The sequence below is a fragment of the Heterocephalus glaber genome, unplaced genomic scaffold (genome assembly GCF_053883595.1).
Source record: "Heterocephalus glaber isolate CG9 unplaced genomic scaffold, H.glaber_assembly_v1.0 deba00001600, whole genome shotgun sequence".
Lineage (NCBI taxonomy): Eukaryota > Metazoa > Chordata > Mammalia > Rodentia > Bathyergidae > Heterocephalus > Heterocephalus glaber.
The window spans coordinates 33,269,862-33,297,137 of NW_028258372.1; the positions used below are offsets into that span (position 1 = coordinate 33,269,862).

General features: G+C 34.5%; 1 protein-coding gene across 8 annotated transcripts in view; it reads right to left on the reverse strand.

Moving 5' to 3' along the window:
• Positions 1-27,276, reverse strand: part of Kcnt2 (potassium sodium-activated channel subfamily T member 2) — a 394,041-nt gene that overhangs the window by 110,593 nt on the left and 256,172 nt on the right. For 7 of the 8 annotated variants that reach the window (XM_087193839.1, XM_087193837.1, XM_087193838.1 and 4 more), the window contains exons 15-16: positions 5,357-5,506; positions 3,713-3,942 (exon numbers count right to left, since the gene is read on the reverse strand). In XM_087193839.1, coding sequence (XP_087049965.1) covers positions 3,713-3,942; positions 5,357-5,506 — 380 coding nt within the window. The remainder of the gene's footprint in view (positions 1-3,712; positions 3,943-5,356; positions 5,507-27,276) is intronic. The other variant, XM_087193836.1, reaches the window with a different exon arrangement.

Consider the following 27,276-nt stretch of genomic DNA (forward strand, 5'->3'; position numbering starts at 1 on the left):
TGAAAGCTAATTATCTGTTTCTCTTGTGAACATTTCCCTGGGCAAGAAATCTTTCTCAAATCCTGTACTTCTACTACTATCTCCCAAGCCATTTCTTGGCTGCTCTTTGTAGGAAAATCCTTTAAGAGTTTTCTAGACCCAGTGTTTCTAATTTGTCTTTTACCATTCCTTCCTCAACCCACTCTAATCTGTCATTTCTCAGCACTATTTTATGGAAAGAACTCTCACAAAACAAGAATCATTGGACTGCTAAATTTAATTCACCAGTCATTGTCTTATAGGACCTATTGGCATCATTTGACGTGGCTTATAATGCAGTCGTCCTGTTAAAACTGGCTTATTTATGCTCTAGACACCACTCCTCTGATTTCCCTGCCACTTTGCCGGTGGATCTTCCCTGGTTTTTGCTAATTTTTTCTCATCTCCCTGATGCTTAATGTTGATTTGCTGCAAAATCTGTGCTTTGTCTTTAGACTTTTTTTTTCCAGTACCTATTTCCTTAATGATCTTTTCTAGTCTTATGGCTTTAGAAGAATATATATGCTCAGAAATTCAAAATTTGATTTGCAAGCTGCATTTCTCTCCTGAAATGTAGATTCTTATATCTAACTTCCTGTTTGACATCTTCCTCTTGAAGTCTAACAGTCATTTGAAATCAGGTGTATTCCAAAGTAAACTTTTTATATTCCCTGGCTTCCAATTTGCATTCCCCACAGCTCTCACTAACTCAATTGATTGTTATTCCTTTATCAAGCAGCTCAAAACAAAGATCTTGGAGTCCTTCCAAATGCTTTATCCCAAATAGCTCAGTTGCATTTCTTTAAGGGATCCAGAGTACTACAATCTTCAAGATATATCCAGAATTCTCTCTTTCTTACCATTTCTACTTAGAAACACCCTGATACTTGCCTCAAAATATCTATTCTCACCGGGGATTTAGCTCAGTGGTTTCGCCGCCTGCTTCGCAAGCGCAAGGACCCTAGTTCAATCCCTGGTATCAAAAAAAAAAAAAAATTTTTCTTCTCTCCACAGCAACCAGAGTGTCTATATTAAAATACAGATGAACCTAGGTGATGTCAGGTGGTTGTCTTGCTTAAAACCTTGCAATGATTTTCATTTGACTTAAAAACCCAACGTGATCTGGCCGCCTCCCTCCTGTCCCTCCTCATTTCCCATTCTTTCCCTGCTCACTGTCCCAAGTCACAAAGCCACTCCACTGGTGCAAGAACACCCAGTCAGGCTCCCACTAGAGGCTCATTGTAATAATTGCTACCTCTGCCCAAAATGCTTTTCCTCCAGACAGCTACAGGAATAAATTCCTCTTTTCCTTCCAGTATTTGCCCAATTGCCATCTTTATAATGAGGCTACTGACCAAGTCACTTAAAAATCTAGTCCTCCCTGAATTCATAATTCCTTCTACTAGCTCTGTTTTCTTCTTTTTTCCTAGTACTTATCACCTTCTGACATACCAAATAATTTACTTATTTTATATAATGTTTATATTTATTGCTTGTCCTTTCCATGGTAGACTGTAAAGTCTATAAGCTACAGATTTTTGCTTACTAATTTTTTGAAATCATGAATACTCGTGAGAGTTGTGGTATATATTAGGTATTTAATAAGTAGTGGTTGAATTATGAAAAAATATATCTTCACAGCCATGAAATAAGTCTTAGAAGGTATGATGATTTTTAGACTGGGAGATAAAGGATTAGCAGTGGTTACTTAGACAATGATGGGAGTAGGGTGTAGTCTTGTCAGTTGAAATTTAACGGTTAAGGTCTCCTGATGACAAAACATTAGTGAAGACTGAAAGGAATTTAATATGACAGGAGTTTAAGAGAATAATTAAAGGGGTAGTAAAATGTAAGGCTATAAAAATAAGAAGAAATCATTTTAAGAGCCTGTAAGTAAAGTGGCTATAATTTATCTTTTAGCTCTGGTTCTCCTGAGAGTGGAGAATGGAGTGCTCTTAAAAATTACACAAGAACAATATATATAAACTTGAACTGTCCTAGGGAAACTGGGATTGCCTCATACAATTAAGAATTTTTGGTCATTTGACAACCATGCTGTTAGACGTTTTTGCATGGAGTAAAGGGGAACAGGTAAAATGCCTGATTCAGGAGATGATATTATCAAAATTTCCTTTAAAAATTATTACCACAGGGCCGGGGATTTAGCTCAGTGGTTTTGCCGCCTGCTGCGCAAGCTCAAGGACCCGAGTTAGATCCCAGGTACCAAAAAAAAAAAAGACTATAAAAATTATTACTATGGAGTAGGGTGGAAAATAGAGTGCAGGATAACAAGACTGGAGACGAGGAGAAAAGATAAGGAGTTTCATCCAGCAGCTCCAGGAAAGGATGACAGAGGCACAGATGAACATTTGGTAGTGGACTGGAAAATATGAATGATTCTAGGGGCTCTACTGTGATCAGATTTAATAGAGTACGGTGATTTATGAGGTATGACAGGAGAAGGACAGTATGAGCCAGATTATGACTTCACAAATCCAAAAATAATGGTGTCCTTTGTTTTTAGCAAAGAAGGAAGAAGGAGGGTGGGGAGATCCAATCTTTTGAATATGCTGTATTGGTTATTCCTATAAGACATTCAGACAGAAATTATCTGGTAGCCAGTTGAAGTTTAACAATTTACATAAAGTAAATGTCATTTTCTGGAGCACAGTGAATCCATGAGACAATCTGGGAAAATGGATGTGTGATGTGGGGAAAAGACACTCGATTGTTTAAAGAAGAACATGGTCAGTGTTATCATTTGCTGTAAAGACAGTCAGTGAAGAAGAGAGTGATGACTTTGCTCAAGGAATTTCAGCAATGTGACTGTAGTCTGAACTGAATAAAGACACAAGTGGCATAAGATTTCCAGCCTTCAACAGAAGACAATACTTTTGAGGAATGTATGAGGATGTCATGGCGTGAGGTTCAAAAGTACCTGTTTTTGTTCATATGGATGGACATGGGGAGGGGGAAAAGGGGGAAGGGGGAAGGAAGAAAGAGGGGGAGGATCAGTCTGCTATTTTGCAAAACCAAACCAACCAAACAAAGAAACAAATGAAATGAAATGAAGTTAGGTAATAGGGATGAATTCAGGGGTGAAGTCTTAGAGAAGAAAAAAAGAGGGTGGTCCATTGTATAAGTCAAGGTTGTAGAATTACTTAAAAGGTAGGGATTGTTTTTCTTGTGCAAAAACTAAATATTTTACAGATCTTTAGGTGATTTGGTGGCAAAATTTTAAGGATATTCTTATTTGTCAAGATCTGCTGCATTTCTTTTTCTTGTCCTTTTCTTGTGTGTGTGTGTGTGTGTGTGTGTGTGTGTTATAGAAGCTAAGTCAACAACGAGAATGAGATGAGGAATGGAAATAGAATTTTGAGAAATATTGATATGATTAGAAGTAGCCCCTATGAATAGTTGGATAGATAATTTACATGATGAATATAGAACTCAAGTATTTATAGTATAATAATAAATATAAAATAAGTATGGACTATATTTCTGTCATATCTTTATTTTCCTAAATGAGTTGCTTAAAATTTTGTTCTATATATCTAATGATAGTTTGTAATATAAACAAGAATTTTCCAAACTTGCTTTGACATTTTAGTAAAGTGAAAGTAAGTTTATGATTCCTTTTTTAATATATTAAAGATTATCTTCGACTTACTTTTTCAGACTTATTTGTACTTACCCATGCTAGCAATTATGCTATGTACTGGTAATCTGGAAGGCCCATGATAAAATGACCTGGGGAGATTGCTTTTTCTCTGCTGGTCTTGGTTCTTAAATGCTGAATTCTCTTCTTTGGTAATATTGATATAAAAGCATATGTCTGTTGCATTCATAATGTATCGAGGACCTGGATTCAGCAAAATGTTTTTATTATCCTCCCTCCTAACACCAATCAAGCAGACACCAAACCTTAATTTAAAAAAAGAAAATAAGAGTTTAAGAATTGTAATTCAGTCAAGATCTTAGGATGTATCTTTTTTTTAAGGTTTACCTAAGAAAACTAGTAAACTTTTGTAAGGCAAAAGAAAATTAAAACTCCAAATCATAGAATTTTGAAGCTTGAAAGAATTCTAAAAGTTTAAGATCTTCATTTTTAGGGAAAAAAATTATATCCATGTAAAAATCAATTCTTTTATTTCCAACATAAATATAGATGTGACAAAAGGACCAAAAACATAAAACATCAGAGTACATATCAAATAGGAAGAATAATATTTTATAACTTTTATAAAAAATTTACTTGGTCAAAATAGAAACAAAATTTCTTTAATCAAAAAAGCTTAAAAACTATTGGTATAATGAATGAACCTTACGAAAGGTCATCTGAAAGAGATCAAGGGCCTCTGAATTTCTTTTAATATTATTTCCACATTTGATTTACTTTCAATTTCAGAAAGAAACATTTTTTAAATTTTGAATAATTGTGCAGCTTAATTAGGAATAATAACAACTTTTGAATGTAATAAGCTACTTAAACATTTCTTATGTACATTTTTGTGTTATGTGTCAAATACAAATTATGTTAAATATTTTTATTTTAGTATGTAACACAGTAATATAGCATAAATCAATGTTAAAATATTTTTAAACAAGAATTTTATATATATATATATATATATACACACACATATACATAGACTTACATTCAAAGTTATAGTGGAATACATATTAGATTGGTAGAAAATACTAAATATATTGTGAATCCTTCAGATACAGTATTATTATCATATTTAAATACAGATAATTGATTATTTCATAATGTACCTAGATTTTTAGTTAAGTAAATAATTTTTCTCAAAAAGAAAAGAAAAACATTTCAGTGTTTGAATTGAAGGCAGAGTATCATTTTTAACATTCTCTGTCTAAAACAAGTGTTGTCAGTTAAGTTTTTTTATTTGTGTCACTTTTATAAATTTTATTATAATTTTGTTTAAATTTTTGATCAACTCTTAATTTTAGTTCTGTAAGGAAGGTTCATTTCTGCTTTTTAAGTTGCTAAAATAATTATCACCACCAAGTTATAATTTCCTCTTGCTAGTCTCAACTTATTGAGATCACTCCAGTGGCTAGAGTCAAAGGTGGCAATAATCATTTCAAAAATTCTTGGGCTGGGGATTTAGCTCAGTGGTTTTGCCGCCTTCTGCGCAAGCGCAAGGATCTGAGTTCGATCCCCGGTACCAAAAAAAAAATTCCAAAATACTTTAAATTCATATGCACCAATATGGGTTGTGTTTTAGGAAGCTATTTAAATGTTTTTGATGGATACACTGATCAATTAGTTGATATTTTAATTCATTGATGTTTCCTGGAACCAAAAACATACTTTTTGTGGGCATGGAAAGAGGCATATGTAAAACTTTTTCCTTCATATTCAGCAAAAAATGTACTTTCTTCTAAAACAATGTGGTATACTTCATTCCCAGAGCACCTGCCATATGTCTTCTGCCATTGTTCTGGTGACTGCTGTCCTTCCCTGCAACACAAGCACACACACATACACACACACAGAGCAAAACACAGTGAGTGTGGCCAAGAAAAGAAGTGTTACCATAAAATTGCTTCCCAACTCTCAGAAGTGGCAGGCACAGTTCTCTCTAAAAATATGAATTTAACTCTATTTCTACATAGCTTGAAAAATGGCAGGTACCTAGACAGTGGAAGTTTTTCAATGAAAACCATTTCCTCTGACTGTGGGTCAATGAAATGCAACATTTGATTTTCAGTCTCTTTTTATGTATATAGAATTTGTTTGATTGTCTCCATAATGCCACATCTTTGTCTCCTGACAGCTGCTTGATTCTTGTAGGTATCTGATTTGCTTCATATTTAGAATTATAAATTTTTTTCAGTTTATCAGTTTTATTTAATAGAAAATATACCCTTCATTTCTGCCCATATTATACTAATAACTTTCTTATAATTGAATGGAATTCAAGCAAAGACACTTATTTTTGATAAAAGAAAGTCTCTACAATTGATTGAATGTTTGATGTTTGTGTCCCCTCAAAATTCATGTTGAACATTCAATGTGATGGTATCTAAAAATGGAGTCTTTGGGAGATATCTAGCTCACGTGGGTGAACTCCTGGTGAATGAGATTAATGCTGTTATCAGTGCCAAAGAGCGATTTAGCTCTGTTTTCACCATGTGAGAATGCAATGAGAAGTCAGAAGTCCACAACTGGAAGAGCGTCTCATCAGGGACTGACTATACTAGAAGCCAATCTCAGACTTTTCACCCCCAGAGCTGTAAAAAAATCGTTTTTTAATAAACACCTCAGTCTACAATAATTTGTAATAACAGCCTGAATCAAGTAAAACAACCTTCAAAAGTGATGCCCAGGTATTTTTAAGAAGGAGTTTATTTTTAAAAGCATAGTTTCTTTTGTTCTAGAATATTCTGCTCTGGCCTACTTAACTGTCCTTAGAAGTACACTAATAATTCAGTTACTGATAAATTTATAATGAATATATTAATAGTTTCCTTTACCCCATTTTTTTACAATAAATTCTCTTCCTTTGGCTGAATAAAGCTTATGAGAATACCAAGACAAGCAATGTACATCGAGCAGCAAAATACAAATATATCAAATTAAAATAATTATAATCTCTATAGATTCTTAGTGGATAAAATGAATGGATGAAACATCATCCATGCCATATGTAGAATTTAAAAAGTAATTTTAAATGCTAAGTAATATCTAAAAGAGTACTAGGGAAATACACTTATCAGCAATTTGAAGGGGTCAATTTGTTTAAAAAATAATTTCATGGTGTATTTTTCTTATGCTTCATTCTCTAAAAGGTTTTCTGTGGAGTCCAACATGTGGGTTCTTTAATAGGTATGCTTAAGAGCACAAAATTGGGCCCTACTATGTAATGGCTTCATCTGAATCTCAATTCTGCAGTCTTCAGTGGATTTTTTAATATCTTTGTGATTCTTTACTTCGTCTATGGAAAACAGTACCAGCTTTAGATAAAATGAAATAATAATACATCTATTAAGAAATCACCAAAAGTACTTAGTTAAGAGTTAGCTGCCATTATTATTATTTTGCCATTATATATTACTCATTGCTAAATTTGGTAGCCATTTTTAACAAGCCTCATACAATAATGCTCTTAAAACTTTTACCTATTCTTCCATCATATGACTATATTTTTGGAAATGAGAACAAAATAAAAATACTTTCGACTATTGTTTACAAATGACTATGTTGAACTATAACTTTTTAAGAACGACTGCCCTTGTGAAGGAAATTTTCCTTTGGCAAAATGAAACAATGTTATCTTGTTATGTGGCACAGTACTATTTGGCAAGATAAGACTTGGCAAAGATAAAAATTCATCTGAAGGTCCAGAAATGTAAGTGAAATTGCTAGTAATTCATCAAGATTTGCTTGAGAGCGAAAAGGCAACACAGGGACAAATAATTGTCATGCAAGAGAACTAAAAGCTATTGAAGAGAATCATAAATCTAATTCCAGAAGGTTAAATGGGAACACAGTGTGGTATCTTGGAAGGAACAGAAATGGAGGAGTCAGATAAGGACAGTTCAGACGACTTTCCTTAAATCATTTGTCTGTTTTGCTGTTTTACCTTTGCATTTTTTTTCACTCCAAGAATCATCATTTCTTTAGGATTTTTCTTCATTATTTCTTTAAAATCTTATAATAGGTATCCAAGAATATCTATATTCAGCTAATTGTAAATATGACAACATTTTTCCTTTTAAGCCAGGTTGTTTGGTTGAAAGATGTTAAACACTAACGCTTCCATATAATGCTGATGACTATGTTCAGTTCCCAATCATTAATTTCTACTTGAAACATTTATTGAGTGGTTGTGAAATGTCAGGAAATGGGTTAGATTCAGTTTGTGGCAGTCAGAAAAAAAGGTTGAAATGATTTCTTTGATGAAGCAACTAGTGGAGGAGGACTAACAAAAAACAAAAGAAGCAAATTGTATGTGTCAGGGTGTAAGTGTTGTGGAGAAAAGTAAAGGAAAGTTGGAACTGAGTTTTTAAAGAGCAGATTGGAATATAAATAGTGTGATTGAAGACAGCTTTACTGAGAGGACAATATTTGAATAAAATCTTGAAAGAGAAAATTAAAAAATCAATCCTGTAACTGTCTGGTTTAAGACTATAGAAGGTACAAGTAGTCACGGGTACTTTCTGAAGACAGGAATGCTCAGTGTGGCAAATGAAGACCAAAAAAGAATTGAGGGAGGAGAGAAAAATGAGGTCAAGAAAGTAACTGGTGGTCTTGCAGAGCTCAGTAAAACTTCACAATGGCTTTGACCTTTATTTGAGAAAATGTGGCAGCCACTGGAGGAACAAAGATGGGTGTAAAAGGATTTGGCATATTTTACATAACCCCTTCTTGTCACTGTGTTGAGAACTGATCGAGGAGGGACAATGACCTGTGAGGAAGTTATTGCATGATGCAGCTGGATGATGATGATTCAGACCAGCCTAGATTTGGGGAGTATTCTGAAGGTAAATCAGAAAGGATTTGTTCATGGAGGAATTAAAAAAAATCAACCTTAAATTATCCATATCCATCAGAAATATAGACAGATAAACAAACATCTACACAGATAACAGTGAAAATGCAAATGCCAATTATTCACAACCTCATGAAGAAATCATAAATATAAAACGTTAAATATAATAAGTGCCTACAAATTCAACATTGTAAATAACTGTGTCCTAAGGAAGGAGGAGAGAAGCCAGTCAGAGATGGGAGGCTTCACAAACATGTGATATGTTTACATTTCAAATCTGGAACTTGAGACACGGATGTTCATAATAATGTGGTGATGCCTTGTCAATATCTGAAATATTTTCTGAAAAAAATAAAATGCATCAAAGAGAAAAACATGTTGCTAGTGACGATTTAAACTCTTCATTTGTATATTTTTTCATGGCCACCTTGGTTTGTTTTTTTTGAGATAGGCTTTTGCTAAGTACTTCTGGCTGTCCTTGAACTCACTTTCTAGATCAAGCTGGCCTCAAACTGCCAGAGACTCCCCTTCTTCGGCCCTCTAAGTGTTGGGAATACAGGTTTGCACAACCATGCCCAGCTTCCACCTTGCTATTTTCAAGGCAACATTAGCAGCAATGATATACAAGCTCCTTACTACCATCATGCTTCTGAATATTTTAGGACTAATATTTTATTTAGACAGAATTAATATTTTTCTCTCTTCCTATGAAGAATTATTAAATTTCATTTTTTGAAGGATCTATGCGGTAATTCAATTTATTGAATAATCATTTTTTAACTCATTCATTTAAAATGAATTATTTATAAAACATAACATTCGTAATTATATTGTCTCTATTGTAACTTTCTAATCTCTTAATTTGATTTATCTCTATCCCTTCATGAATGTCACACTAATTCAATTACTGTAGCAATAAAATATTTTAAAATATATAAGATAATCCCCTTTCATCATTATTTTCTTTTAAAAGTCTCCTTGCCAGCCTGGTTTATTTTGTTGTTATTGTTGTTGTTTGTTTGTCCATACAATCATAAAATCAGCTCATTTACTGCAAATAGAACGCCACTAGCATGATTAGTGAGACAGGTTTAAACTCATAAATCTAGCTGAAATAGACATCTTTATCATATACCTTCATTGCTTGTCTATTTCTGCCATAGCCTTTCACTGCAGACCAATCACCAGCAGTTATAAGTACCAGAACCAATGAGCCTCATTATTTATTTTGGGTTTGTTTTGTTTTGTTTTGTTTTGCTTTTGGTACCAGGGATCGAACTCGGGTCCTTAGTGGTGAAACCACTGAGCTAAATCCCCGGCCCGTATTTTGTTTTCATAAAGATTTCCAGTGACTGGAACATTTTCTATGACATAGTAGATCTCCAAAAAATATTTGTGTAATGGAAGAACTTATCCTCCTGGAAATCTAGGCCATACAGATGCTCTTAGCCTTATGATGGGATTGTGTCTCAATTAACCAATATAAATTAAAAATACATTACAAATATATTTCTGACACCTAACCTATTGGCCACCATAGCTTAGCAGCCAAGTGCACTCAGGCTGTTTGCTATTTATGTTGATCACAGCTGACTGGGGGCTGTGGCTCCCTGATGCTGCCCAGCATCTCAAGAAAAGATCAAGAGAGATCACAAATCTGGGAAAAGATTAACATTCAAATTTTATTTATTTATTTTTTGGTACCAGGGATTGAACTTAGGTCCTTGTGCTTGCAAGGCAGGCAGCAGAACCACTGAGCTAAATCCCCGGCCCCAACATTCAAAATTTAAATATAGCTCCTCCTGAATATATATGACTTTCACACCATTAGAAAGTCAAAAACTTCTAAGTTGCACCATTGGAAATTTTAACAGTCTGTATCTGCTATTTTTATTATTCTTGTTTCACAGATGAAGCAACTGAGGCTTAATGGTTTCAATGATCTTGCCAGAAAGGTTAGATTAAAGAATTCAACCCAGGCAGTCTAACTAAAAAATCTGCACTTTGTCCAAAAACTTCAGTCTTCAATGTGAATGTTACAGTTGTCCTATTTTTCTTTTTCAAATTAATATGAAACTAAAAGCCAAATTTTCTTCTGAACTTTACTGACAGTAACATGATATTTTATGTACTGTAGATCTGTAAAGTACTTTGTCTTCAACTTATCCCTATACATGATTTTCTATTTTTAAAAATTTCTTTAGTTTTGTGTCTGGGTAGAATTGATTCAAAATTGTTTTTGAACAAGGGGGTAATAACTACATAAATAAACAGACAACCTCTATCCAAGATCCTTATGCAAAAATAAATCCTTTAATTTTATCACCAAAGTATCACTTGAATTCACCAACTTCTTCCTTTCTTTTTTCCATCGTCAATTCCTAAACTTTCAAGCCAGTCCTAACTCAGCCTTCTTGCCTCCAATATTAGATCTTGCAAATAAATTTGTGTTATTCTCCTAAGAAAGGGAAAAGATTTGGATGTTCCCAGCACATAGAAATGATAATATTTGAGGAGATGGAAATGGAAGTTACTCTGACTTGGCCATTACACATTGTGTACATGTATTGAATTGTACTAGTGTACTCCAGAAATAAGCACAAATTAATATTACACGTCACTTTAGACTTTTTTAGAAGAGTAAATTTCAAAGCCTTAAATCATGTGATGTCACTCTCGAAAAATGCTCAAAGGCCTTTCTCTTTATATTTCATCAGTTTGAAGGTTTTTATCACCATTATAAAGCCCTCCAGATCTACTCTATGGCTGTCCTTGAAGTTTCATTAATTAATGTCTTCCCTCTTTTAAATGTTTCATCCAGGAGCAGTCATTAATATGCCCTGAACAAGACACTCTATCTTATAAAATCTAGACCTTTCATTGTGTTGTTCTCTTCATTTCCTACTGCTCACTCCTTCTTTGACCCTCAGTTTAAGCATTAGATCCTCAGCTTTGAAGGACTTTACTTTTCTTCTCATAATACTGTGACATTAAGTTATATTAATTCATCCTTAATGTTTGTTTTCCTGTGAAATAAGCTCTATGAAGAAAAGGACCTTACTTCCCACTATCCCCACAAGACTTGTTCATTCTGACACAAAGGAAGTGCTTAATAAATGTTCTGTTAATGAACAAACTCTAACAATGTACTCTAACAATGTTCTTCACATTCAATTACTAAATATGCTATCTTTCTAATTATATAATTTCTTTCTCTGTAACTAGAATAATTTTAGGTCTAACTGATAACTTTAGCTATGATGTATTTGTTACTGAAATTAAGAAAAATGAATTTCATAATTACTAATGGAAATGGAATGAATATAATGTTATACTAATTGAATGTTATAATTAGGTAAATATAACAATAGTTAAAAAGGTATTGGGGCAGAAAGAACAGAATTGGAAGCTTAGTAAAGATTATGAAAAGCTATTTCATAAAGATATAAAATGTGTTTACACCAATGAAATGTGTTAATAAAGATATAAAATGTGTTTACATTTAGGGCAAATAATTGTCTAATATTTTACTACTATTAACCTTGAAGAATACTTCAACTTGCGAAGCATTATATTTTGTTGTCCATTTTGTATCCTTTTGAGGCTCCTCTATTACATGAGCTACTAACTGAATAGTAAAGAACATTTCTTTGTCAAATTTTGTTCATGTTTACTTTCAAGCTACAGCTACAGTTGTTTGTAAAGATGTTAGCAAAAAAATAAAGAAAAAAGATGACTGTAAAAATGAAATATTCTCTTAAGAAAATAAATGGAGTACAGAATAACAATATATGCATGATATCTGCAAGAATCCCTTCAGTCACTATTTCTCCTGAGTATAGGACCATGCTGCAGAATTCAGGCACAGAATACCATAGTCTTGACAGCCACGAAGAAACTTTGATGAGATAGCCTAGAAGAAAAAGAAACTTGTGTCTATTCTTCTCTGCATTTTAAGTCCTAAACAAATGACTTTGTGGGAAAAAAAACTTTAATAGAAAAAGAAAATTATAAGAAAAGTTGAGAATCACTTAAAAGAAAGGGAAAAATAAAGTCTAATGTATAAAATACAAACTCCATGCCAAGATAGTGTCCTTCATTAGCCTTGCAAATGTGAAATCTTCCATTCCAATTTCTTTAAAATCATATACAAGTTCCACTCAAAGGAAGCTCAAACCTACTCTATTTGAAGCTCCAATGTTGCCAACTCAGGCTTATTTTCCTTGGGCTCTTGCTATTCTTTGGACTAATTAACTAATCATCAATTCTCTCTATGAAGAAAATGACCAAATGCTGGCTATCATGTAGAGACAGGAAAAGGCTTTGCGGGATGTAAGAGGTTGTGTCTCTGTATATTATCACTGGTAACTACTCTCTTTCAACTGGAACATCCCATAGCCTCTGGCTTTTTCAGTTTCTTCACCTTGTGGAATATATGGAACAGTAGAAATTTAACTCAAACTTTTTAAAGTTATCAGTAGTGCTACAGGAAACACATGCATGGGAATTTGGGCTGATCCACAGCTCCTCTATCCTCTGCACTGGCATCATTCCCTGTCCTTGTGTTCAAATAATCACAGAGAGCTCCACAAACAGATATCAAACTGGCGATGATATGCTACTTCCAACACACAGGAGACGCCTCATTCTCCAGGAGTAATAGGTAGCTCTTTTGGACATCAGCTCACTTGGCTGGGGCAAAAGCAAAAGCAACATGTCCTCTGTCAGTCTCTCAGATCATCATTTTATACAAGCGTAGAAATATTACAAAATAAAATGGAATACTTTACTCTTCTTTGTCTTCTTTTCTGAGCAATTATCACCAAACCTGGGACAATAAAAAAGCCTCTTTTGACATAGTAGCAATTAGTTTAAAAATATTATGCTTGTTCTATTCTGTTGATTGTTTTCAAGTTAGAGATGTTACTTATTCCAGCTAACTTTTGGGTTGTGTATAAATCAATTTGACAACTGAATTTCTTTCAAACATAAGTTATACATTCTTTATTAATCCAAAATTATACCTTCAAGGCAAATGTGTTTTTATTGCCAACGAGTGAATTCACTCACATACAAGTCTCCTGCACTTCAGTATAATCAAATGAGTAGAGAATGGCCTGTTAGCTACTAAGTGTTTTGCATCTTCTTTTTGCAGAAATGCATTATAATATAGACCTTTGAATACAGTGAAATAACCCTACGTAGTTTTGTTTTCAAAAGCTTTCCTGCATCAAATTTTCTCAATGGGAGAAGTGAAGAATTTAACTGGAACTTTTTGTTCCAAAAACAGTATAATGAAGTTGTTCCTATTTCCAAAATATACTGTTACCCCACTAAGTAAATTAGCATAAATCCTTAATCTAATGAGAATGTATTTTTATGAACTTTATATTAATAAATTTATACTACTAATAAATGTCAGAATATAAAATTTGATTTTTAACTTTCATCTGTTCTTTATGTATATAAAGGGTGCTTTTGGACTAAAGGTAAATTACAATGTCAGTGTTTTCAAGCTCTGCCTTTAAACATGTAAAATGTAGTCATTAGTGAAAATTCACCTCTTTCACAATATTATATTTGTTGTTTTAAACACTCCTATATTGTAGTTGTTAGGTTTGGTTGTTCTAGAACATTTTGTTCTCTTTGATTCTAAATAACATAGTTAAACACATGATAGTTTCAGATTGACATGGATTGACATATGATTTGCCATTATATGCTTATTTGTATTGTCAAGCTAGATTATTTTCACATCAGTGGAAATAAAGAGTACCTTGTCACCAGATAACTTTGAGATAAAATCCATTTTTCAATAGAGAATGAAAAGCTTTACATATAATTATGAAATTTTTGCCATAGGAAATGAATGCTATTTAAGTTTATACTTGATAATAAAAATAAAGCAAAATAGTTTTCAATAACGTTCTTTTTTAAAGAGCAATATGTATTTTATTAATTTATATTGATTGAGAGTAGATTTTAAAAGTCTAAAATAATCAATCAAAGGTTTAAATCTAATTAAAATTAATGTACTTTATGGATATAATGTCCCATTTAATCCAGTTTGTTCTTTATATAATTCACAGGGTACATTTCTGCAAATGCACATGAATTACATTAATTCAAAATGGTATCAAACTTTTACTTGTTTAAAAGTTAGAATATTTAAATGGTATTAACCTTGTATTTACTTATCAAGAGTTTAACCACTGCAGATATAAGAAATAATTCTGACAAATTGTGGACTGTGTTGTTACAGTTTTGATCATAATGGATAGGATGAATGACGCACAAAAGCTTCCAAATCAGGTAAGGCTAAAAAATAAGCAGCTACCATAACTTTGTAAGAACATTATTTTTGTTATTCTATAGATAAAATTGACTTTACAGGTATGTGGTAATCTTATCTAGAATGAAACATATTTGCAAACTCTACATTGAAGCAATAAAAAGCAATATTCAGACACCTCAGTCTACTAGAGATTTATGCATTAATCATTTTGAATAGCAGAACTTCCTCAATTATTTATGTTATCAGACATCAAAACAGAAATCTAAGTTCTAAGATTGAAAATTTTCTGTACAGTATAGAGGATGGCAATCAATTTTCTACCACTAGATGGAACTGGAAAGTTGTTTGCCATTCTCAGGATAAGGAATATTGCTGTGAAATTGGAGAGAATTGAGAAATGCCGTATAGTTTTCAAGCAGTACTAACAAAGAACATTATTTTGAATATGATCTATTTTACCAAGAATGAAAAAGTTCTAAAATTGAGTTTAAAAGGCTAAATGCACACAGAGGTGACCAAATTCATATTTAAACTCTTCAATGTAGTTTTTTGGAGTGCCCATTTAATTCCCATTATTTATTGCAAATAAAATCTTTAAATTCTGCTGAGTTTTCATCTAACTTTTAAAACTTTTTTCAGGTGAAAAAAGAAATTAATGTGTCATAATGAAACTGCATTTTCAGTGCTTTAACTTCATTATTAAGTCATAGCTCCCTGATTTTAAACTGTTCCACTTCAGCAGTAATAAAAATTGTTGGCCAAAATGTACTTTGTCTTTGTTCTTTGAGCAGACTCTGCTCACTTAGTGAGTACCATGTACACAAGCCTGTGTTCTAGGGCTTCATAGACTCGTGCACTGGCATTCCATTGTTGTACCTGGAACTTCAGTTTAGAGAAGCATTGTGCCTTCTCTGGTAGTTACATTCCATAAATATTAATATCTAGAGATACAGGAGTTTGGGAAGCTCCTTTTGATGCTATTTACATTTTATGATGGGGGGGGTGGTTTGCCTTTGTAAAAATAACTATAAAATGGTTTTTTGCTACCTCTCCATGTTGTCATTTGATTTATTGTCAAAGTCCACAAACTCATCTTACCATAATTAAAGCATATATCTATTAGTGACACACACATTTATTAGTAAACCTATAAGGGAAAATTTATAAAACATTATAAATCCACATATAAATAATTCTGAAATAATATGCTTCCCTACACTTATCACAACTCAAACTATGACTGCTATGATCATGATATATTTACATGTGTATTTTCCAAATTCCTAACAGTATCTTACACAGTACCTGTGATTACTGTTATGGAATGACTAAATGAATGAATGAATGAAATGCCAAACCACAATACCTTAAGTCAATTCAATATTATATTTTTCATTTTACCTCATTTATACCTCAAATTTTGATCAAAAATAAAAATCAAAAAACACACCTTTCCAAGTCCTAAGCTTGATTTGAAAAATTTTAAGGTATCTCTTGCTAATGTTGTCAAATTTTATTACTGTATCATTGAGTTATATACATTGATCTCATCTTGTGACGTATAAAACAAAATTCCTCAGGACAGTTCTCATAATCATACTGTTATTTTTAATTTTCCTTTAGCAGTGTTCTGAAATTGTTTCATACAGAGCAAGCTCAATAAAGTGAAAATATAAACCAGATCAAATGTTCAGAATTGTGGTTAGTTGGTTGCTGCCCTGTCCACTGAAACACACATTCAAAGAAAAAATTTTAAAAAAAAAAGCTATGGAGGGCGCCAAATGATACCTATCTACAAGAAGAATGTGGCTCATTGTCAAGTTGCAATTTCAGATGTACTAGTTACTTGGGTTTTTTTGGGTTTTTTTTTTTTTGGTACTGGGGATCAAACTCGAGACTTTGTGCTTGCGAGGAAGGCAGCGAAACCACTGAGCTAAATCCCCGGTGCTGTACTAGTTACTTTTTAACTCAACATACTTAAAACTTTGTTCCACTAGGTATAGAAACAGACTTGATTTTCCATTTTGTAAGTTGAGGATATGAGCCACTCATTTCTCTTCCATATTTTCTCTACTTTTACTCCAAAACTATAAATTCTGTACAGCAATTTTTACAGTTAAAGATGAAAATATTTGTATTTTTCATACTACTTATAAATAAATCACCCCTTCAGATTACAAGTGAAAAACCTGCAAGGAGTGATTAGATTATTCTCACTGTTGCTATGGTGTTCACCACAGAGTCCAGGGGGGTGCTATAATTAATTACATGGCCCTTCTGTCAGTCCCCTGAGCCACTCCAGAATGTTCCAATAATTTCTCATTTGTTTTGTTAGAGTTTAGATTTCTTGGAGTTTACAATTGCCTTTTTTTTTTTTTTTTTTTTTTTTTGGTACCGGGGATCGAACTTGGGTCCTTGCGCTTGCGCAGCAGGCGGTAAAACCACTGAGCTAAATCCCCAGCCCTAATTGCCTTTTCTTTTAAATGAGAGGGGAAACATATATCTCCATTCTATACAATTTATTCACATTCGTGTGACTTCTGAAATGTTCACACTTTTTGTTGAGATTCAATGTCTGACTTGACCCTTTCTCAGTGGCAAATTTTATGAATAAATATCTGTGGTGCTGACATGCAGTATGGTTTTCATACACATAAATGTAAGAATTTATCTTGGACACCAGGTAATTAAAGAAACAGGTAGAGGAGAGAGCATTATTTTTTCTTTTCAGCAAACACTGAAGAGGAAATATGAGTCGGGCTTCAAATAATTACCTTTAATGCATCTTTTACTTCAGTAATTTACCTAATACTTATTGAGCAATTGTGTTGGGAGAAACATTATAGAATGTGTAAAAATGTGTAAAGCATGTTCTCTAACTTGAATTATATTACAACCTACTAAGTAGGGAAAAATAAAGATAATTTAAAAGACTACAATTATAACCTGGCAAAATATAATAGAGTTATATGTACATTCTTAGAAGGGAAAAATCACATTAAATTGGGAAGTTTAAAAATATTCAAGAGAAGATAGGATTTTTTATTTAAAAACATCTTCTAGGAAGGCAGAAGAAATGCTTTCAAAGCACAGAGAACTGCATTTAAAAAAGATATAGAAGGCGGAAACTCCAAAGTATATTTAGGATCATGTTATTTGGAGAATGAGCAATGTATAAGAGAATCATGGGAGGTAAGGATATAAAAATAAATTAGTACCAGAGCATAGAGCATAGAAAATCTTAAAGAAATATTTACATAGAACTATTAAGATCTAATGTAATAGTGAATGCTGAGCTATTAAAGGCTGTCCAGGCAGAGGAACATAAGGCCACAGCAATACACGGATCCCTCAAATTATGTCTGATGCTCCAGTTGGTCTTTTAATCAGTGTGCTTAGGTAGTGTTTCCTAGGTAGTTACATAGATTACACTATTTTAGATATACCTAATAAAATGCCTTCCTCTGCCTATCTTTTGGCATACATTAGTTTTCATTGGATCTGGAAATATAAAAAATTAGAGTAAGTTTAAGAAGTTTATCATTTCCCTTTCTTATGTTTGCCTTACTTCATAACTCTAGGCTTGTAGTGAGTTTTATTTCGTTTTGTTTTTGTTTTTGTCATGGAAGAGATGACCACTAGGGATAGAGAGCCACATGATCTTTTTAAGTTCTCATAATCAGAGGGGGCTTCTATGGAGCCAGCAGACCTAGTGACACACAGAAAACAAGAACAACTTGAAGCTGTGTTTCAGTAGAACCTGAAATTTCCCATTTCAATATGGGCTCAAGTGTACCCTCCAACAATGCATTTGTTGAAACTCTGGTTCCCCAGTACTTCAGAATGTGGATGCCGACAGAGATAGAACCTAAAAAGAAGTGTTTAAATTAAAATAAACCTGTTAAAGTGAGCCCGGAACCAAATGAACACGTGTCCTCATAGGAAAATGAAAGTCAGGCAAAAGAAAAAAGAAAGAAATTGGAGATGTGGGCACAGAGAAGAGATAGCACGTGAGGACACAGCAGGAAGGCAGCCGTCTGCAAGCCAAGAAAAAGGAGGCTCAGGAGAAACTGAACATTCATCTAGGACTTCTAGACCCACAACAGTGAGAACATAAATCTCTTTTGTGTAAGTCTGCTGGTCTTTTGTGGGGGACCCCTAGCAAACTAATACCATAGCCAAGAAAATCTCTGCAGTTAAGAGCAGAGTAGCAGAGGTGGGAGTTTTAGAAGAGCAAGTGTGAACTCCTATGTAGTTTCTTGATGAAATGAAATGCATACCCATAGTAAGAAGAAAGAAACAGATATGGGACAAAAGAAAAATGAAGCCTTTTTGTGTAGTTCAGATGTCGGAATACCACATTCCTTCCTGGGATGTAGTTAGCTAAACAGCAGCCTATGCTGAAGCATGAAGCAGTGCAATATGATTAGTTTTTGTAGCCAGATGAGAGCCAGTGCAGCACCCCGTATAAACACACACACACACACACACACACACACACACATACACACACACACAGGAAGATATGTCTGGAATACAAAGAATCTATAAAAGTCTCTTAGATATATTATTGAGCCCGTACATAAGCTCAAGGCCATCTGAGAGCCCAAGGTGACATCAAAGTGATGAGTAAGAGGCAGGTGTATCCTGTCGGGGTCCTTCACAGGAAAGCCTGCAAGGTAGTAGGCAGAGCAGACGTGTGCCCTAATAACTAGTGTTAGTCATGGACTGAAGGCTTACCAGTAGACTGACCACTAGGTGACACTGGCGTTGTCACCAGTTGGATTAAGGATAGTGACACTGTTTACCTGAGAAGTACAGGAGACCAGAGGAGGCATGGGGCCATTATGTATTTAGTTACACCCTTTGATAAAGGCCATTTCACCACCACTGTGGTTTAGATCTAAAATGCCCCCCAAAGTCTCATCTATTTGAACAGTGGTTGGGTCCTGGGGTGCTAAACTCATGAGTGGATTCATCGTTGAGCTCAGTCCACCTGTGCTATTAGGAAGTGGGGACTAATTGGCAGTGGATCATTGGGAATGTGCCTGGAAGAGGGAAGTGTATTCTTGTCCCCTGCTCCTCCCTTCTCTATTTCCTGGCTGTCGTGGGATGAGCAGCTGTCCTTCTCCAGGGAAGGAGACAGCGAATGTGTGAACGAACTCACTGGAAACTGTGAGCAAAATTAAACTTCTCCTCTTTTAAGATGCACCTGTCAGGTGTTCCTTCCCAAAGACAGGAAAGCAGACTAAGGCATCCACTTGCTGCTCTCTGAAGGTTATGAAGTTGTTAATGGCGTGGAGCCACAGCTGGAAGGTGATGTGAGGTTCGGAAAAGCAACCTGTTAATGATTTCATACATGACGGATGCAACTGTAAATTACACAATACTCTAGTAATGGAAATCATAGTTTGGATTTTTAAAGTTATATCAAATATAATTCAAATTGTATATCCCAATTAGCTGATGTGTAGAACTTAAACATTAAAACATTAATTTGTGTATGTGTGTCTGTGTGCTTCACAATAAAGGGAAATCAAAGTGCCATTCACCGCTCACTTGCATTCTATTTTATTCACAGACAGGAGAATAGTGACTGAACTAGATTTGCCAGATTCTAAAATATAGTTCTCTGTCATAATTTTTGAGTGTGAAATTTCCAATAGAGCTAAAGATAGCTCATTGAACATGCTCTTCCACCCTTTTTTTCTTTTCCTTTCTGGCAGTCAGGATGGTAATTATAATCCCTATTACTTCGGAGAAACTTTCTCTTCCATCCACATGACACCTGACTCTCCAGGCCCTCTGTGGGAAGCTCAGGATTAAAGGGAGAAAGTCTCCCTCTAACCTATCTTTCCCTCCCTAATGATTTTACTCCAACCTTTTCCTGGTGGCAGCAATGACATTGGATTTTCCTTTTCTCTCATCACAGTGATCAAAACTGGATACTCTGGATGTCTGGGTGTAAGAGAAATGGGAGGACTCGTGATTGATTTTTATCTGAAGTCATTGACCTAGGGTCCAAAAACCACTGGCCCTCTCTGACTACTATGACCCAGATCTTTTGTGTGTTCAAAAAGTTTTGCCTTCCTTTTGCTTTGGTCTATGTTTTTTCAAAATATATATTTTCTTAAAGATTTTATTGGGAGAACTCTTCCAATCAAAATATTATCTAAAGATGTGTAAATTAAGCTAAGTAAAATATTTAAAAATAAAGTTTTAAACTCTCAATTTTTCCTTGTCTTTCACTACTTTCACATTTTCAATAGCATTGGTTACTTACTTTGTAGGACGCTCTCGATATGGGTGGGTCTGATGTTTTCTCATGATTAGGAAATCTTGGTAGAAAGGCTGTGTGGCTTGTATCTAGATGCCCCCCTAAAGCCTCATACAGCCATAGGGGGGAGTTTCAAAGAAGGCTGGGAGTGTGTGAAGTGGATCATTGAGAATGTGCCTGGAAGAGGGAAGACTGGATTCTTGTCCCCTGCTCCTCCCTTCTCTATTTCCTGGCTGCCATGGGATAAGCAGCTGTCCTTCTTCAGGAAAGGAGACAGCTAACGTGTGAATCTTTCAAAGGAGGATTGGGATGCATGAATGTGGATAAAGGTTGTGATACTAGGATTAAGGAGTAGATAATGGAAGTCCCACTCTGGGTGTGGGGAGCACCAATCAATAGGCTTACAGCCTGGATATAATATAATGGGAGAGAGGGAGGCCAGTCTTGCTGCTGCTACTTGCTACCTTCTGCCTGCCCTGCCATGCACTGTTTCTCCTTTTTGATGCTCCTCTGCCATGCTGGAATGCCTTGGAGTCACCCAAATATGGATTGAAACCTCTATATACTGTGAGCTGAAATAAATTTTTACTTCTTTAACTTTGGGTGTTGGGTATTTGGAATCAGCAATGAGAAAAGTAATGAAGACGCATACTGAAAGGAGAATGACAAATGCTGTGTTCTTCTTAGTGTATCAAGAGAAGAGCTACATAAATTTGATATATCTTTTTTTTTTTCAGTAATGGCAATTTAACTCAGCCTCACTCAATAGGTGTGGCAGGTCTTCTGACATATCTTTTTATTGGTGAATTACCTTAGTCCCTTGTTTAAGGTGGTATTTGGCCAGTTTCTCTATTGTAAAGTTACAATTTTTTTCTTCATCCTTATAAAATATCTTGGTGTGATATGTCAAGACAACAGAAGTACACAGCTTCTGCTTGAATTCTCACACACTATTATTAGCACCCATGAGAGTAATCATAAGAATAACACTATGGTGTTTGCCTAATAGTGACTTAATACTTTCCTCTTTCATTGTTAGTTGGAATTCTTTAGTAAGAAATAGCTATCCCTTTTCCTTATTAGTTAGTTATTACATTACATTACATTACATTACACTACTAATCAGTATGGCCTCCTTTTTTATTTTAGGGTTTAAAATCTAATGTTACCATTATTGTTTTATAGCTCAAATTTTTTGGAACTAATTTATGTTGGGTTTTGAGTTCTTGGGACAAGCTCCACACTATTCTGAGAAATTCCTTACTTTCTGGCATCACAAGATTTTCTGGGCTCATTTTGTTTCTTTCTTACGCCATCCTTCAGTTCACCAATACACCAAGGGGTATTAGGTACTGCTTTTGGAGAATGATTTTAGTAATCAAGATCTAAGCATTAAATTTGTTAATTGCTACTGGGGTGTCATTGTTTCTAGGCTCATTCAGGAAGAGCCAGAAAGTTTGTGTCATATATTGTGACAGACACAAACTAATGAAGATCTGTATTTCTGTATATATCTTTTTGTGTGTATGGATAAAAAGTCATGAATTTAAACTGACTCTGATATGTCCAAAGAAATTATTGCAGATTGGACTAGGCTAAGGAGAAATAGCTAAATACAATACAGACATTGGTTAGGTTTCTAGATCAGAAATTTAAATTAATAGAAAATCTGAAGAAATTAAAACAAAGTAAATAACTTAGACAATAATACTGTACCTGTTTTAGATTCTCATTTTGATAATCGTACTATTACTACAAAATGTATGATATTAGAGAAAATTTTATGAAAGGAGTAAGTAGTAATATTTTGTACCATATTTACAACTTTTCTGTGAGTCTAAAATCAGTTCAAATAAAATTGGGGAAAACTGATTAAAAACAGTGTTTAAGCTAGTATTTCTCAAACTTCTTTGAGTATGTAATTTAGTTTTCCAAGGCAAGTATTAACATCCATCCAAAAATTTTAATTCTTCCTTGGAACACAAATTTGGCAGTTGTATGATAACAAAACTACAATTTATTTACCACACACACAAATTAATTACACCAAATTCTGGCTTAATGTGTTCACGTGATGCTCGCAAATTTTTCAAAATTCTTATGCAATATCTAGTAAAATAATTATTTGTCAAGACCTAAAATTTACTGAAGAATAAATACTCATTATATAAAGTTGAATACAACCAGTTCTCTATAACTTTACAAATATTTTTCTCTTGATTAGAGGTACAGTATAAGTTTGAAAGCTAAGGAAAACTAATATGAACCAAGTATTCTGAAATTTTCTTCCATTCTTAAAACATTACTTTTGAAACAATAAATAAAACTTAATAACATATTTTCCCAGTAATGAAAGATTTCTTATGAAATAACCACCCTTGAGGAACATATTTACAAAATTACATTGTAAAATTGGTTCTGCTAAAATGTCAAAGTTATAATTTACTCCCCATTATATATGTAAGGAGAGTAACATTGTTTCTCAAACTTTTTATATGAATAAAGCCTAAGACTCTTCCCATTCCATCCTAAATGCATATAGTTTGGAGTTGTCTACTGTGTCTACAACCATCTCTCTTGGCTCCTTTCAACCACTCAAACTTGACATCATTTGAAAGGCTGATTTTGATACTTATATGTTATGGCTTGTATCAAGATGTTCGCCCAAAGCATTCTTAGGTGAGGCTTTTCTGAGGTGGTTGGATCCAGGGTGTGTGATATTGGGATTAAGGATGTGTGATAGATAAATGGGTTTAACTTAGTTCTCGGTACAGATGATGGAAGCCTCACCTGGGTGTGGGTTAAACCAATCAGTAGTCTTATAGCCTGGAAGGACTATAAAGGGAGAGAGAAAAGACAGTCTTGCTGCTGTTTGCTTCCTGCCTGCCTGCCATACCATGAACTGTTTCTCCTCTGTGATATCCCTCTGCCATACTGCCCTGACTTAGAGCCAGCCATCTAGGGACTGAAAACTCTACAAACTGTGAGCTAATGAAACTTTCCTCCTTTAACTTTGGATGTTGGGTATTTTGTCTCAGCAATGAGCAATAAGTAACTAAGATATTACAGAATCTGACTGATGCAGATGCACAGAGCCAATGACAGAATGAAAGACAACTCACTATGGCTGGGCATGGCTCCATAATCTCAAGAAATCCTTGATTTCACTACATAGTTTCATTGCTCCAAATATTTATATGCCAATTAAAGTCAAATTCATGTATTTATGTCCTTGATGCAGATTCCTTCATCACTTTCAGACCACATACTGATCAAAACTTGGGAGTCTTAGAACCATTCAATGATATCTTACTGAGAGTGACAGACAATATCCATACAATATTTTGTAAAAGTCCAAATGACCTGGTGCCATTTCTCTTCTCATCTCAGCTTTTAATATTTGTCCTTTTCCTCAACTTACTGTAACTACAATGGGCTACTTACTGTTCTTCAAATCATCAGAAGTATTTTTCAAATCATCAGAATTGTTTTCTTGCATCTCACAGTTTTTGCTTTTCCCTCTACCTGAGAATTCATATCTCAGATACTTGAATGTTTATTGCTTTAATTTGTTCAGGCACTTGAGGAAATATCAATTCCATAATGAGTCTGACATGTAATTTATTTTTTTTTGTATTAAATTCTTTTATTGGTACATTGTAGGTATACAACACAATTACATTTCTCTTGGAAATTGTACGTTTACATAATGCATCTTGGTTCTTATTTTTTCCCCATTCCTACGCCTCCCTTCATGTCCTCCATGCCTCCCTATTTACAAAGACCTTATTTCCAATTTTTCCATTTCTCATCATTTTTCCTTTCCCTTCTTTCCTTTCCCCTGCCCCTCCCACTACCCTTACCCCTTTGGACCTTTTCTTCCTATTTTACATTATCGATTATTCATTCTAATCATTGGTACATTTTAGGTATACAATATAATGACATTCATCATTGGAAATTTGCACCTTTACATAGTCTCTCTTGGTTCTTATTTTTCACCCTTGCCCAGCCTTCCCTTCAACCCCTCCATTCCTCACTATTTACAAAGATTTTGTTCCTATTTTTCCATTTTCTCATATTAATCCCATTCCCTTCTATCCTTTCCTCTAGCCCTCCCACTTCCTTCCCCTTTGCCCCTTTTCTTCCTATTTCACATTACCTATTATACATTTAGTCCTTATTTACACTTTCAGTTTCTCACACCAGAGCAACTATTCGGTATTTACACACATGTGTCCTATTTATTTCACTTAAGAGTATTGCTTCAATGTGCATCCACTTAGCTATAAATGTCTCCAATTTCTCATTTTTTATGGCTGAGTAGTACTCCATTTTATTTAAAAAAAAAAACCACATTTTCTTTATCCAGTCTCCAGTTGATGGGCATTTGGGCTGTTTCCAAGTTTTAGCTATCACAAACTGTGCTGCTATGAACATGGGTGCACATATATCACTGTGGTATGATTCTTTTAATTCTTTGGGGAAGATACCCAGCAGTGGTATAGTGGGGTCAAATGGGACTTCCAGTCCTAGTTCTTTGAGGTATCTCCATACTGATTTCCACAGTGGTTGCCCCAGGTTGCACTCCCACCAGCAGTGGAGCAGGGTTCCTCTTTCCCCACAACCCCTCCAGCATTTGTTATTGGTTGATTTCATGATGGCAGCCATTCTTTCTGGAGTGAAGTGGAATCTCAGTGTTGTTTTCATTTGCATCTCTCGAATGACCAGTGATGTGGAACATTTTTTCATGTATTTATTTGCTGTTTCTACTTCTTTGTCTGAGAAATGTCTGTTCATTTCAGATGCCCATTTTTGGATTGGGTCTTTAAATTTGGGAGGTCTGATCTTTTTAAGTTCTTTATAGATTTGAGATAGTAGACCTTTGTCTGAGGAAGAGCAGGTGAAGATTTTTTCCCACATTGTGGGTTGTCTCTTCACATTGCTGGTGGTTTCTCTTGCTGTGCAGAAGCCTTTTAATAAGAAGAGATCCCACTTGTTGATTGTTTGTGCTAGTTCACAGGCAACTGAGGTTTTGTTCATAAAATCTTTTCCTACACTGATGTCTTCAAGGGTTCTACCTAACCTCTGTTCCAACTGGTTCAGAGTTTCTATTTTAATATTTAGATCTTTAATCCATTTTGATTTTAGTTTAGTACATGGTGAGAGATACAGGTCTAGTTTGAATCTTTGGTAAGTTGAAGCCCAATCTTTCCAGCACCATTTATTAAAGAGGCTTTCTTTCCTCCAGTGAGGGTGTTTGGCTTCTTTGTCGAAGATGAGATGGCTGAGTGTGTCTGGCCTTGTTTCTGCATCTTCTCATCTGTTCCACTGGTCCTCAAGTCTGTTTCTTTGCCAGTAGCATGCTGTTTTTATCACAGTAGCTTTGTAGTAGAGTTGCAGGTTGGGGATTGTGATACCCCCTGCCATGTCTCTGTTGCCTAGAATTGCTTTTGCTATTCTGGGTCTCTTCCTGTTCCAAATGAATTTTTGGATTGTTTTCTCAAGGTCGATGAAGTATGCTGCTGGGATCTCAATTGGAATTGCATTAAATCTATATAGCAGTTTTGGAAGTATGGCCATTTTCACTATATTAATCCTTCCTACCCAGGAGCAGGGAATGTCTATCCATTTTCTGATATCTTCAATCTCTCTTTTCAGAGTACCATAGTTTTCAGAGAAGAGGTCTTTGATTTCTTTCATTAGGATGATTCTTAGGTATTTCAGTTTTTTGGATGCTATTGTGAAAGGAATTATTTGCCCTATTTCTCTCAGTGAGTCTGTCATTGGTGTAGAGGAAAGCTATTGATTTTTGTGTGTTGACTTTGTAACCAGCTACTTGACTGAATTTGGTTATTAGGTCTAGAAGACTTTTGGTGGAATTCTTGGGGTCTTCTATATAGAGTATCATGTCATCTGCAAATAATGACAATTTGACTTCTTCATTTCCTATCTTTATTCCTTTTATTTCTTTCTCTTGTCTAATTGCTATGGCTAATGTTTCCAGAACTATATTGAACAAGAGTGGTGACAGTGGACATCCTTGTCTTGTTCCTGATTTTAGTGTGAAGGATTTCAGTTTTTGACCATTTAGTATGATATTGGCTGTTGGTTTTTCATAGATGGCTTCTATCAGTTTGAGGTAGAGACCATCTATTCCAATT